The sequence below is a fragment of the Rhinolophus sinicus genome, chromosome 1, assembly GCF_057876585.1.
Source record: "Rhinolophus sinicus isolate RSI-liver-muscle chromosome 1, RSI-T2T, whole genome shotgun sequence".
Lineage (NCBI taxonomy): Eukaryota > Metazoa > Chordata > Mammalia > Chiroptera > Rhinolophidae > Rhinolophus > Rhinolophus sinicus.
The window spans coordinates 79928292-79943354 of NC_142501.1; the positions used below are offsets into that span (position 1 = coordinate 79928292).

At 32.4% G+C, this 15063-nt stretch overlaps 1 protein-coding gene across 2 annotated transcripts in view; it reads left to right on the plus strand.

Annotated features, from left to right (window-relative positions):
- The first annotated feature begins 51 nt into the window (after window positions 1-51).
- The window catches only part of LRRIQ1 (leucine rich repeats and IQ motif containing 1), a 184334-nt gene continuing 169322 nt past the window's right edge, over window positions 52-15063 (plus strand). The window contains exons 1-7 of one of the 2 annotated variants that reach the window (XM_019754918.3): window positions 56-94; window positions 3750-3894; window positions 5013-5124; window positions 7111-7202; window positions 8411-8528; window positions 9062-9285; window positions 12658-12732. In XM_019754918.3, the coding sequence (XP_019610477.3) occupies window positions 3754-3894; window positions 5013-5124; window positions 7111-7202; window positions 8411-8528; window positions 9062-9285; window positions 12658-12732 (762 nt within the window). In that variant the 5' untranslated portion in view covers window positions 56-94; window positions 3750-3753. Of the gene's footprint in view, window positions 95-3749; window positions 3895-5012; window positions 5125-7110; window positions 7203-8410; window positions 8529-9061; window positions 9286-12657; window positions 12733-15063 lie in introns of both variants that reach the window. The other variant, XM_074325334.2, reaches the window with a different exon arrangement.

Consider the following 15063-nt stretch of genomic DNA (forward strand, 5'->3'; position numbering starts at 1 on the left):
TCCATCTTCCTTGGGATTGGATGTTGCCATAGTTACACTTTGTTTGGAGCCACTGGGCGCTGTCTTCCTACCGAGCCCAGGAATGTAGCTGCTGGTGGGTGAGCCGGGGCCCCTCAAGGCAGGCAGGGGTCCTTGGTGTGGGAGCACAGGTAGTGCTGTGGCTGCGCCGGAGCCAGGTCCCTCTGCGCTAAGGCCGGGCGTTAGGGCAAAGCCGGGAGGAGGACCGCGGGCCGAAGGGGTGGCCGCGCGAATCTGTGGGGCTCGAGCCTCCCTGTAGTTTTGGAGATTTTGGCAGCTCACTCAAAACTCGAAGAGCCACTCTATCTAGTGAGCCTTCGATAATTACTTTTCTTTTTTTTCTTTTTTTTTTTTTTTTTTTACCGCCGTTAGGTGACACTGTCTCCCTCTCTCCCTCCCGATGATCTTCTCTCTGTTCCTTTTGCTTGCTTGCTTTTTTCATATATAATTTTCATGACTACCTTTTAAAGTAGATTTTGTTCCCCTTTCTTTATAGTTGAACTCCAGTTGAGTTCCTTAAGATTTCCTACTTTTGGAAGCTTTAGTCAAGTCTAAGTGATTTATCAACTTGAAGCGGCTTAGTGTAGCCCATTTGCTCTGGGATCCATCTAAGCCTGTCCGGTAACCACTAGCTGAAGGAGGCTGTCGGGGGCTTGAAATGCAGCCAGTCAGAATTGAAATGTGCCATGGGTGTAAAATACACATCAGATTTTGGATAATTAGTATGCAAAACAAGAATGTAAACTTTTTACATTGATCTTAATATTTTTTATTGATTACATGCTGAAATAGTATTTTGGATAAAATGAGTTAAATAAAATATATTATTGAGATTAATTTCACCTGTTTCTGGTTGTTTTTTTACAAGTTGCTACTAGGAATTTAAAATTACATATGTGTTCGAATATGTAATTAGACAGGGCTTATCTAAAGAGCCAATAGATGAGCAGAGTGGTACATATAATGGAAGTGACTCTTCCTTATTTTCCTGCCTTTCAACATAAAGTTTTGGGTACTTGTGCATTCTGCTATATAGCCACATTAAAACAAACAAAACAAATAAACAACAAACAAACAAAGAAAAAACTAATTTCCACCTAACAAAGCTTTGAATCGCACTTTAAGTTAGTTTGATTGCAGGATAGCATTTTACACTGGTAGTGTTGTTTTGTTTTCCTTTGGAGGAGAGAGGGTAAAATTTAGTGTTTTTAAACCAACTTTTAAAATTATAAAAGTAGCACCTATTCATTATTTAAAAAATCACCTAGCATAAAGGTATGGAATGGAAATTAACAGGTCCCCAGTGTCTTTCAGAAAGTTTCTATGTCTAAAAATTGTGTGTATGTGTGTATGTGATTACATAAAAGTGATGTTACTCTGCCTATTTTTCTGCCACTTATCTTTTTTCAGTCATTCCTTCTTGGCTACCTTTCCAAAGGAGAACAGTAAATGTATTTTTTTAGAGGTTTGTATATTATTCCATTCTTGGATCCATTATAATTTATTTAACTGTTTTCTTAGTACTTAGGATATCTTTAATTAATTTTTTTATTAGTTTCAGGTGTACAAAACAATGCAATAGTTAGACATTTCACCTCTCTCAAAGTGATAACCCCCTTCTCCAATCTATTGCCTGTCTGACATCATATATATCTATTACAATTCCATTGACTCTATTTCCTATGCTATACACCATATTCTGTGACTACATATATTAAATTATAGTTCACATACAATATTATTCAACTTCAGCTTCAGGTGTACAGTGCAGTCAGTGGTCAAGCATCTACACCGTCCATGAAGAAGTGGTCTCCCTAATAAGAAATGTTCCCATCTGACACCCTACAAAATCTTTGCAACATTATTGTTTATATTCCCCAAACTGTCTTTCATATCACCGTGGCAATGTTGTAGCTGCCAATTTGTGCTTCCTAATCCCTTCCCCTTCTTCCTCATCCCCACCCCTGTCCCTTCTAACAACCATGTTTTTCCTCTATATCTTGAGACTGTTTCTGTTTACTTTGCTCATTTATTCAGATCTTTAGATTGCACATGTAAGTGAGATCATATGGTATTTGTCTTTCTCTGAGTATTTCACTTAGCATAATGTTCTCTAGGTCCATCCATATCGTTGCAAATGGTAAGATTGCATTCTTCTTTATGGCTGAGTAATACTCCGTTGTATAAATGTACCACAGTTTCTTAATCCATTCGTCTACCAATGGGCATTTCGGTTGTTTCCAAGTTTTGGCTATTGTAAATAATGCCGCAGTAAACATAGGGGTGCATATATATTTTTTGAATTAGCATCTTGGATTTATCTGGATAGATACCTAAGAGTGGAATTGCTGGGTCATAAAGTAGTTCCATTTCCAGTTTTTTGAGATACTTCCATACTGATTTTCATAGTGGCTACACCAATCTGCATTCCAACCAATAGTGTACTAGGGTTCCCTTTACTCTACAACCTCGTCAGCACTTGTTGTTTGTTGATTTATTGATGATATCCACTCTGACTGGAGTGAGGTGGTATCTCATTGTGTTTTTTATTTGCATTTCTCTAATGATTAGTGAGGTAGAGCATTTCATATGTCTGTTGGCCATCTGAATGCCCTCTTCAGAGAAATGTCTCTTCATGTCCTCTGCCCATTTTTTAATTGGGTTGCTTGTCTTTAATTAAATTTTATTGATGCAATTGTAGATTCACATCCAGTTTTAAGAAATAATATAGAAGTATCCCTTGTGAACTCTGTATAGTGTCTCCCAATGGTAATATTTTGTAAAATATATAATATCATGACTGGGATACTAATATTGATACAATCTCCTTATCTTATTCAGATTTCCTCAATTTTACTTGTACTCATTTGTGTGTATATTTTCTATACGTTCGTACTATCTGAATATGCTCCCTTACCTACTACCACAATCAAGATACTAAACAGTTGCAACACTACAAGGATCTCTCATGTTGCCCTTTTATCACCATAACCCCCTTTTTCCAACCCAATGTACCCCCAGCTCCTGGCTTTCACTAATCTGTTCTCCATTTATAAAATTGTGTAATCTTAAAAATGTTATAGAAATGGAATCATACAGTTATGTCATGCTTTGGTTACTCAGCATAGTTCATGGAGATTCATCGTATCTGTGCCATGTATTGGGCATGTATCAGTTCATTTGTTTTATTGTTGAGTGTTATTCCATGGTAGGCATGTACTAGAGTTTTTTAACATTAACCTTTTGAGGGACATTTTGGTTGTTTTCAGGTTGGGACTATTATGAATAAAACTTGTGAACACTCATGTACAAATTTTGGTGTGAACATAAGTTCTCTTATACGTATTTTAATCTCTGAATATTCAAGCTGTTCAAAGGTATTTTGCCATTAATCATTTCCATAAGGGTGAGTTTTACTGTGGAGTATCTTGGTTCAGGAAGGTAAGCCAGCCCATTCCACGTAACTTTTCCCTTAGAGAATTAAAAGACTATTATTAGAATCGATCATTTTATAGTCAAACATTAAAGAAAAAAATGAATGAATGGAGAGATAAAACAATGTTCTTTAATATATGGTGCATCCCTAATAACGTATGATAAAAGTTTGTTAAACTAAAACATGTTTACAAGAATAGTATTTGATTGGTATGACATATTAAAGAACCCATAAATTTTATTGGCCTATTAGCCTCTTTAACGTTCTTTAAATGGTTCTGTGTTTTACTATGAAGGACGATGGAAGACAACGACTCTGATGATGCAAAGCTCAAAGAAGAAATAGAAGCAGAGTTGGATAAAATCAGCATTACTTCCTTGGAAAAAGATGATATTGATAGTGATTCAAAATCAGAAACCCAGAGTGATGATAGTGATAAAGTAAGTATTAAGTGTTGGACTTTTGAGCCTTTTAGCTGCAGTAAGTTTTTCAGGAGTATATTCCTTTCTCAGTTTGTTTTATGTATTTATTTCATTTTTAACCTTAGGATCACCTTTAAGCAATGTATATTGATAGCTATTTAAATATAAAAAAAATATGTTGAAAATAGAAATCACCATATGTATATATGTGCATGTTTGGGTAAAATTAGGGTTATACTATATTATGTATATATATATATATATATGTTTGCATATAAATTTGTATCCTGCTATTTTATTTACTCATGAACATTCTAATTTGATCATATATAGGTGAAAAGCAGAATTTATATGAAGTATTTAAACCTATAGAAAGTTACTGTTTGAGAATCAAACATATTGTCTTGTCATATGTGTATTTTCCCTGTTTATATGCTTAGAAAATTTATTCATGGATTCATTCTTTTACATTAAAATCCTTAATCAGGTATTTTCAGGTATATTATGTAATGAAGATCTAATTTGAAATTTTCTCATGTTTCACTTGTTTTGTGATCCACTTCTCAATTGATGTTTCATATCTTTTGTTTATATTTAGTTGTTATATATATAATCTATCCAAGGTTACCTATTCCTTTCTATTATTCTGTTAATTTTTCCCCATTGCAATTTTACATTTTTAAATATCAAATGGGTTAAATTCCTTTAGTTGTTTTGCTGTTTCAAATCTTCTCAACTAATTTTTTTCCAAAAATACTCATTTGTAAAGTTTCAAAAAATAATTACACTTTGGGTTTCAATTAGGATTTCAATAATCTACATATTACTTTTGGAAAAAATAATACTTTTACATTACTGTGTCTTTTTATCTACAGCTAATTTAAGTGAAAAGAAAAATCCTGAGATTCTTCATTTGATTATGAAATCCAAAAGAGTCGTGGATAATTCATGACACTTGAAAATGCAAAGTAAATTTTGACCAAGTGTATTTGTTTGAACTATGCTCTTTATATGGTGCCTTTTATTTCTTTTACACATTCTGCTCAAATTTTGGGTGTGGAATGCAGGAGGGAATAATTGACACATAGTTTTTTGATAAACAATATTATAGTTTCTTTCATTATTGAAACTTTTAGGATTTAGTTGAATTACCTGAGTCAGTTCTTCACTGTATTAACATCATAAAGAATAAGAGTAAAACGGCTGAAGAACTCATTCTTCAGGACTTAGAAGATACTGATGTTTTAAGTAAGTATAGTTTTCATTGCTTGGCAGATAAGTTTTCTGTAAGTATGAGTAATTTATAATTTAGAAAATTAAACCGCTTGAAGTTCTGATCTCTTATGCATATGTATATATGCATATATATGTATATGTATACATATATATGTATGCACATATATACATATATGCATACATATATGCATATATGCATACATATATATGTGTGTATATATATATACATATATATATATATACTTTAATATAATGTCTATAGTATGTTGGACTGTTCAATTTAGTTTATTTACTCATTTTCTGTACTACGTTCCTTATGTCTCCAATAAATACTAGCCACCAACATTTGTTTTCACCAATCGTAATTAAAACCAGACATTCTATTTATATTAAAGAAAAGAAACCTAATTTTGGGACTGACTTTTTGGAGAAAAATATAATTTATATAAAAAGCCTAACGATCTTTATTGTCTTCAACTGAGCAAATTTACTCCTTGGAATTATTCTAATAATAATAGAGTAATCGAAGATTTAACTAAAATTAATCATGGTTTGGTTTAATGAAAAATGGCAACAACTTAAATGTTCAACAGTACCTTGGTGTGTTCAACAATGCACCCATTCAAAAAGGTGGCTTAGACAAATATTTAATGACCTAAGAAATATTCACGGTATGTTATTAAAATTGGTAGAAAATTCAATGTTATTTATGCAAGACAATTATTTAATGACATAAGAAATATTCATGATATATTATTAAAATTGTTATAAAAATCAATGTCACTTATGCAAATATTAGCATACATTATAATGTGGATATTCATAGATCTTCATTCAACAAATATTGCTGTGTGACAGTGTTGTTCAGATCATTCTAGCCACTGAAAATACAGCCGAGAACAAAACAGGCAAAGGTTCTATTCTCCTGTTCTAATGTTCCAGTGTGAGGAGAAAGACAATAAGCAAATAAATAAATATGTAATATTTCAAGAGATAATTGCTGTGAAGGCAAGCAATCAATGTAAAGGGATAGAGTTTGGAGGTTGCTATTATAGATAAGGTAGTCAGGAAAAGCCCCTCTGAAGAAGTGCTAGTTGAACAATGACTGAGAAGGTATCTTAATGAGTAAGAAGATGAGCCACGAGGACATTTAGTGAGCTGGTGTTCCAGAAAGAGGGAATTGTAATGGCTGAGGCCCCTTGAGTGGGCTTAATGTGTTTGAAGAACAGTAAGCCCTCATAATTGTATATAAGAACACCAGGGATCAGATCATATACGGCTCTTATAAACCATGGTGTGGAACTGCAGTTCTGTTCTGCATATATGAAGGTTTTTGAGTAAGGAGTGACAGTATCTGACATATTTTGGGACAATCATTCTGGTGACTGTAGATAAGATGCCTTGAGGTAACAAGAGTCTACACAAGACTATTTTGATAGTATGGTTAGACATGACAGTGATTTGAGTAGAAATGATGAAATGGTCACATTCTAGAAACCATTTTTAAGGTAGAAGAACCAAAAGGATTTATTGATGGAATGGTATAAGAGGAAGAGAGGAAAGTGGCCCCAAGATTTTGTCCTGAGCATCTGTGTGAATGGGTATGTAAACATTATAGATGCTTCAAATTTTGGCAGTGATTTTCTATAGTTAAGTTATAGGGGAATTTAACTTGTTTATATATTTTGAGTTGTGTTTTATACAATGAAAATGTAAATATATTGGCAATTATATAGCTTAGTTATGAAAAAAATCAAAGGGCCAATTATAGAAAATTAGTTACATAAAAGGTTATATAACTACAATTGTAGCAGTGCTTTAGAAAACTGAGAAGATCCCGTTTTTTATTTTTCACCATTTTTCTGTTGTTTTGAGTTACTGATCAAGAATATACTATGATAAGATTTGAGATTAAAGGATGATGAATGGGTTTCGGATTTTAACATGTTATGCCCTACTCTAGTATTTAAAGTTATGATATTTTTTTTCTTTCTCTAGGCTGTAGTTATGGAGCAACTTCTAATAATCATATGCATTTGAGGATAGAATTACCAACTGGATGTAAAGAAAATCCAGACCAATTAATGAAGGTATATGTTCAGCATTTGACTAGAAGTACTCAATATTACAGTGAGAAATCTACTTTTCCTTCTTAGGATGGTATTTCACGGGTTTAAAAAGTTTACTGATTTAAAAATTAATTGTATTTAAGAATATAATTTTTGGTTTTATGTTTTCTTGGCATACAATACAAAACCACTCAAACTTAATCTTTAAAAATATTAGAAATAGTGATTTGAAGCATCAATACTTGTGAATTGAATGTGCTGTTGATAAAACAGAACTGCAGTGCATATTTTTCCCTAAAAACTGAGAAAAATAATGAATATAGTCTATTGTTTATTACCTTGCTAAGGAATGTACTGTGTTCCAACAGAGACTTTAAATATTCTATAGAAACTTTAAACATAGAACATCTTATGTTACTTTTTTAAAGATAAAATTAAATATCCCTGAAAAAGTCAGAATTAAGGAGAGTTAGCTAACATTTTTGGTTAACCTCCCCATCTCCCCCAAAATATATTTACAGGAAAAATCTCTTCTACAATTCAGCATCTTGGATTCATTTTTAACTCTCATTTTACCTAACTCTATTTTTTTTTAATCTAACTCTATTCCTACTCCCTAAGATGTCTAAAATAATATGAAAATTACTTACATGATGTCTATTACTCTTTTTTTGGTAACACTGAACCTTGAAATATTAGTTTTGAGTTATCATACTGCCATTTCATTGTAATAGAGAACCTATTTCTTTCCAACTAGATTATAGTGGATATCTAATTATAGACAAGTATTCATCAAAATTACGACTTATGTATAATTCAGACTAGAGAATAGTTCTGTTTTTTAAATATACTGAATATATTAGCAATTTGTATAGGTGAGCAATAACTACAGATAAGATAGATAGAAGTGTATGAGGAGAAAAACAAATATTAGTAGAAACATTCTGAAATTATTATCAGGTAGTTTAATTGAATGTTGTGGATTAAATTATAGAGCGATTAGAGTTCTGCAAAACATAAAGAGGGTAAAATACAATCGGCTTGCATAGTAAAACATTTTTATTCACCATAAAGACAATAATTACTAATGTGCTATAGAATAATATTTGAGAGAGGTTTGAAGTAAATGAAGTTCTGGACATGTGTATATAAATATTTAATATATTATTAAAATGATAGATTTACTATTTTGGTTATCTTTAATTATTGGTACTCTTTTAACCTCTTAGATATTATCTGAAATAGAAAAGGAAGAATTTCTGAGAAGTAAAACCCGGTGTGGCAGTCCTGATTCTGTTCCAGAGCCTGCTCCTCATGACTTGCCTGTAGATGAACATGTTTTGCCAGGTGGACTAAACTGCTCAATTATATTTTTAATAAATTTTATCTGATCATAGCCATCTAAGAAAATTTAGAATTTTTTTTCTTTCGACAAAGAAAAGCACAATCACAATATTTGAAATTATGCCTTTACTTATTTAATTACATATTCTCATAGTTTTCTTTATATTTCCTAAATAAATTTGATTTAAATATATTTATAATTTTTCCACATATATAACTGACTGCAATACATATACCCAACCTTCAATTTATTAAGTGGCTCTTACCTACACACGCACACACACACACACACACATTATGTTTTTATATTAAGTTTTATGAAATACCTTAAGACAAGTTATGTGTTTTCTTTATTAACTGCAATGGAATTTCCAGGTATATTCAAGACTATATTTTTGTGTATTTTATCACTTTTTTGCTTTGGTGATATGCTGAAATTATTCCTTCATTTCAAAATTACTTTAATGCTTTATATTGGATCACTTTTGACAGGTTTGATCTTAAAAAAATAATAATATTCCTCTTCATGAGTGCAGATGATGGTGAAATAAATTTTGGATACTGTGAAGTGGAGGAAAGATGTAGGCAGTCTTTTGAGGCTTGGCAAGACAAACAAAAAGAACTAGAAGACCAAGAGAAAGAAACACTCAAAGCTCAGAGGGATAGAGAAGAAAAGCAATTTCAAGAAGAAGAAGCAAAGAGACATTGCTGGATGAAACAATTTGAAATTGAAAAGAATAAATTAGAGGATATTCGGAAGGTAAGAGTGCTTTGGTACTCTTGGTTTTTATTTTTCATACATTTTTTTTTTTTGAACCACAGCTACTTCTGAAGTGTATTGATATTTTGGATTGTAGTGTAGACTGAGCTCTGATCTATGGCTTTTAATTACTCCGGATAATAGAAGCGATTGACTATAAATTGAAAATATTTAATATGAGCTCCTTGATTAGTTTTTGTTGAAATTCATTGGAATTTCAGGTACTGCTTTGGATTATGGGAATGCTTAGATTCTATGAGATTTTAAAAAGCCTCCTAGAAAGGCTGACATTTACAGCGTAATTTGTTGCTTTTTTATACGCTTCTAATCATAGGAAAAGGTAACAATTTTATTGATACGCAATGTGGTCTGATAAATAGCAATTATGTAAGACATATTTGGCTAAAGAGGTTCAAGCATGTAGATGATGCTTTTGTACTTCATCTAGCTTCATAACTGAGCTAATTCCTTTGACTAGAAATTTTTTGGTGTGGAGGAGATTTGTGTTGTTTTTATTTTGGTTTTCTGCCTAACATTACCCCAGGAGGTCTACACTTTCAGTTGACCGTAGTGGCATATTGAGAAACTGGTAGATTTTTAGGACCCTACTGGGGAATATTAGATCTTCAGAATGTTTACAAAGCAGGCAGGACTGACTTCTCTGTCTTAGATCACTTAAGTTGACTTAGCTATTACTCAGAACTTGCTAGATTTGAGTATTCCATATATAGAAAGAACATTGGCACATGCTCACCTGGGCAGTTCAGGGTATTCTAACCCTCCAAGTTGAGTACATTGCATTTCCTAATTACATAGAAAATAAACAGATTAAAAATAATTATAATATTGTAGAACCACTTTGGTTATGGCTTTTTTAGTAGTATACAATTGATCTTTAGCTTTCCTTTGGTTATAGTTACCTTCCCACACACTAAATTAATGTGGTCATTTCCATCATAAAATCATGATTTTCAAAAAATGACAGTAGGTTTAATGAGTTCCTTAATGCATGCTTTCCTATGCCTTGGGGCTTAAAAGCGTTCCAGAAGGGCCATTCCAAAATTTTATAATGATGTTCTAAATATATGACTGACTTCCTTTTAGTGTTTTTTTTCCTGTGTCTTTTGTTAGCATCCTCTTCTTACTCCCCAAAACTGCTATTGTAAATCTCTTTCCATAAAAGTTCCACCTCATTATTAGCATATGATCACACAACATTTTTGCATCAATGGACTTCCTCTCCTTTCTAACCCCATATGTAGTTAGCATCAACCTCTATATTCACCCTTTTTTTTTTTTTGCTTTTGCTTCTATCTCAATAACAAAGATTTTTTCCTTCTACCAAAGGTTAGCTTTTCCTCCTCTGTTCTATATTCTATCATTTTCCAATTTACCCCTGGTTTTTCCTATATGCGAAACACCTCATCAACTTCCTCCTTTCTTATTGTTTATAAGCATGTTAATTTTCTCCCATCATACAAACGAAACAAAGGAAAAACCATGCGATCACCTTTGCCCATATATCTCACTTTAGCAAGCTCTTTAGCTTTGCTCATCATAGTCAGGCTTCTTAAAAGAGTAGTTATTTTTGCTATATCCATTTCCTTGCCTCTCATTATTGTAATCCTGCTAGGTGTTTACCAACATCCCACTGAGTGAAACTGCTTGTGATAAAAATAACCAATGACTTCTGGGTTTATACTCACAGGTTCTTTTCCAGTTCTTGTTTTGGCCTCTGTAGCAATTTACACCAGTAAAACATTGTTGACCATTTCTCTTTCTCTTGGCTTCTCTGGGACCGTACTGACTTGATTCTCTTTCTTACATGTTTGGAAGTTCCTCCTTTTTAAGCTTCTTTTTTCTCTCTCCTTGAATGTAGTACCCAAGACTTTCCTTCTTTGTCCTTCCTTTTCTTATTCCATATACTTTGTCTCTCAATAATCTCATCCTTCGCCTTGGTTGCTCAGAACCAAGTCTATATTGATAACAACAACAAAGAAGTGAACTACATAGCTCTCCTACAGGTACGTCACAGTCAGAACTTAATGTACCTAAAACTGAGTGTATTGTCTTTCTTTCTGAATCATGCTCCTCCCCTGGTATTCATTAATTTGATGAGCCATACTACCAGCATAGCCCAAGCTAGAAAAGTGAGGACTGTTTTTGATCTTCCCTCTCTCCTATTACCCTCTTCCTTTTAAGAGTTTTATTATCCATCTTTCCATCCATATAGGTACTGCTCCTTCCTACTTTAGGATATCCTAAAATCTAGCTTGGAATGTTCACTGTACGCTGTAATTGTTCACCCTACTTTTAATCATCCACAAATTCACCCACCATAGTGCTATCTGAAGGATATTTATTAAAAAACAAAAACAAAAAATGCACATTATTTTCCTTCATAAATCCTATCAAAAGTTCCCAGAGCTCATATATGGTAATGTCCAAAGAAGTTTTCCCACTTCCTTCATATGCAGTCATTTAACAATCTGTGGCAATTTCATGTTTACATTGTCTTTGTGTCTGTTCTGGCTCCTGCCACGCTCTCTACAGAAGGCCCTTACTGATTCTCACGTGGGCTTCTCTCGTACCTGCCTTACTGATCTCCTTAGTGGCCTTGGCTTTTTGTTTCTAACTCTAGCTAATGTAACATTATGATTTCCATGAAAGCGGAGCTGTAATTTTCCTAGTTCAAAAACATTTAATAAATGTCACTGTAAACTATTGAAAGCCAAGTCATTTCAAATATAACCTTCTGCATGAAACCTTTATGATCTTCCAATGATGAGACCTATTTCTACTGTGACCCTTTATAGTCTTCTCTTACAATAAGCTTATATTGCTAAATTTGGGGTAATGTGTGAACTTGTGATAGGTAAAATCTTAAAAGGATTATATTTTACTGATTAGTTTATTCTTCAGATCCCTAACAAAATATGTTATAATAAAAAGTTATTAAAAGAAAATCATTACCCACTGAACTAGTTTATTATATAAATTAAATGGGATGGTGTAGAGAGAAAAATATTATAATGCAAAGCCCATTTTACAAACATTATTATTTATAATTTTACATTACCCAATAGTATTTCTAGCCAATGCTCTTTATTATGTGAATAAACATATTCAAATAAGTAAAACAACTTTCCCAGGTTACAAACATCTTTATCTATTCAAAATGAGAACCCTAGCTATCATTTATATGACACTTTAGATTGAGATTAAAGATGTTATCCCAGTACTAATAACTGAAAATCAATGGGTGAGCTATTTTAAACATTGTTTACAAATATATGTAGTGAGAATTACATATAATGGACATAATGTTCTTTGATATGTGAATATAATATTTTAATATTGTCATCTGTTCAGCAAGAACAGGACAAGATGAATGATGAACTCCATAAAGAAAAGAAAATGTGGAAAGAGAAATTTAAACAGCATGAGGTATCTATTAGTTGTTTTTACTCAGTGCAATAATCATTTTTCCTTTAAAATAAATGACTGTGCTTGAAATAGACATTTTAAAATAATATTGCCTAACTGGTATAAGATTTAATTTACTAAAGCTTTAAACATTCATTAATCATTAGAAACTCTTCTTGAAACAGAATGTCCTGAAAATTAATATAAACTGGTTAGTGAGTGAGCATGTTTATATAAAATTATAATTCCAAATTTCTTTTGAGGTTGGAGGAAACATACAATTATGAACATATCATTACGATTGAAAATTACTGCATTTCTTGAACACAGTTCATTGAATGTGCTAAATAACCCCATTAAATGTAAGATGATTCTGATAACACATTTATTAAAATGTAACTTTATCCCAATTTCTATATAAAATTATTTTAAGTAATTGCAAGTATAAAGTAGATAAAATTTCCCATACTCCTGCTGTTCACCTTTCTTTGTATTTCCTTCAAGTCTTCCCTTTATTTATATAAACATACCCCAGAAAAGGTAGGTTTTTACTGGCTATACTTTTTTTTATCATTTTTAAACAACTTTATTAAGATTACATACAACAAGCTACATTGTACTACATATAATAAACTACACATATTTAAAGTGTACAATTTGATTAATTTTAACATATATAAATCATTCAAGCCATAAGCACAAACAAAATACTGAACAATGACACCATATCTGTTTTCTTGCACCGTTTCATAATCTCTCTTTTCTACCCTCTTCAGAACCCCCTTTTCCCTCCCTCGGCAACCACTGATCTGTTTTCTGTCATTATAGATTAGTTTGTGTTTTCTAGAATTTTACAAAAATGGAATATATACAGTTCTCTTTTGTCTGACTTCTTTCATTCAGCATACTTTTTAAAAATATCGATCCATGTTCTTGCATATTTAAATTGTTTTTCCTGAGTAGTATTCCATCATATGAATATACCTTATTTTGTTGATCTTGTCACCTATTGATGCATATTTGGGTTGTTTTCAGTTTATGGCTATTACAAATAAAGCTTCTGTAGATATTAAATGTATAAATTTTTGTGTAGATAGATACTTTCACATCTCTTGGCTAAAAGCCTGGAAATGGATCATTGGATGGAATCATTGGTGAACATTTACCATTTAAAAACATTTTTAAAAGATTTTTATTAGAATATAGCTAACATACAATATTATGTTAGTTTCAGGTGTACACTATAGTTATTCAACATTTATACACCTAAAGAAGTGATCAGCGTAAGTCCTGCAACCATCTGACACCGTACCACACTATCACAATATTGTTAACTGTGTTCCCCATGCTGTACATTACATCCCCATGACTTTTTTGTTTTATTCCTGGAAATATGAACCTCTATTCTCCTTCATCTTTTCCCCATTTTAAAATTTTCAATTACAATTGACATTCAATATTGTTTTATATTAATTTCAGGTGTACAGCATAGTGGTTAGACATTTATATAATTTAAGAAGTGATCCCCCTGACTAATCTAGTACTCACTTGGCACTATACTTAATTAATACCATATTATTGACTATATTCCCTATACTTTATTTTATATCCCCATGACTATTTTATAACTACTAATTTGTACTTCCTAATCCTTTCCCCTTTTTCACCCACTGTCAACCCCCCTCCTATCTGACAACCATCAAAGTATTCTCTGTATCTGTGGATTTGCTTCTGTTTTGTTTGTTTATTTTGTTCTTCAGATCCCACATATAAGTGAAATCACATTACATCTGTCTTTTTCTGTCTGACGTACTCCACTCATCACAGGTTCATCCATGCCCTCACAGATGGCAAGAACCCATTCCCTTCCATGGCCAAGCAATATTGCATTGTATATACGTACCACCTCTTCTATATCCATTTATTCATTGCGGGACACCCAGGCTGCCTTCACATTTGGCCATTGTAAACAATGCTGCAATGAACATATGGATGCACACGCCCCTCAAAAGAGCATTTTGGGTTTGTTCAGATAAACACACAGAAGTGGGATTACTGGGACGTTCTTTGTCTCTTGTTATAGCCGTTGTTTAAGAGCCCATTTTACCTGGTATGATTATCACTACTCCAGCTTTTGTTTGTTTCTTTGTTTCCATTTTCATAACATATCTTTTTCCCATCTCTTTACTTTGAATCTATGTTTGTCTTTCGGTCTGAAGTGAGTCTTTTTCAGGTAGCACATATAAGGGTCTTGTTTTCTTATTCATTTAGCCACCCTATGTCTTCTAATTGGAGCATTTATTCCATTTACATTTAAAGTAATTCTGAAGAGATAATAGTTGAAATGGTTTC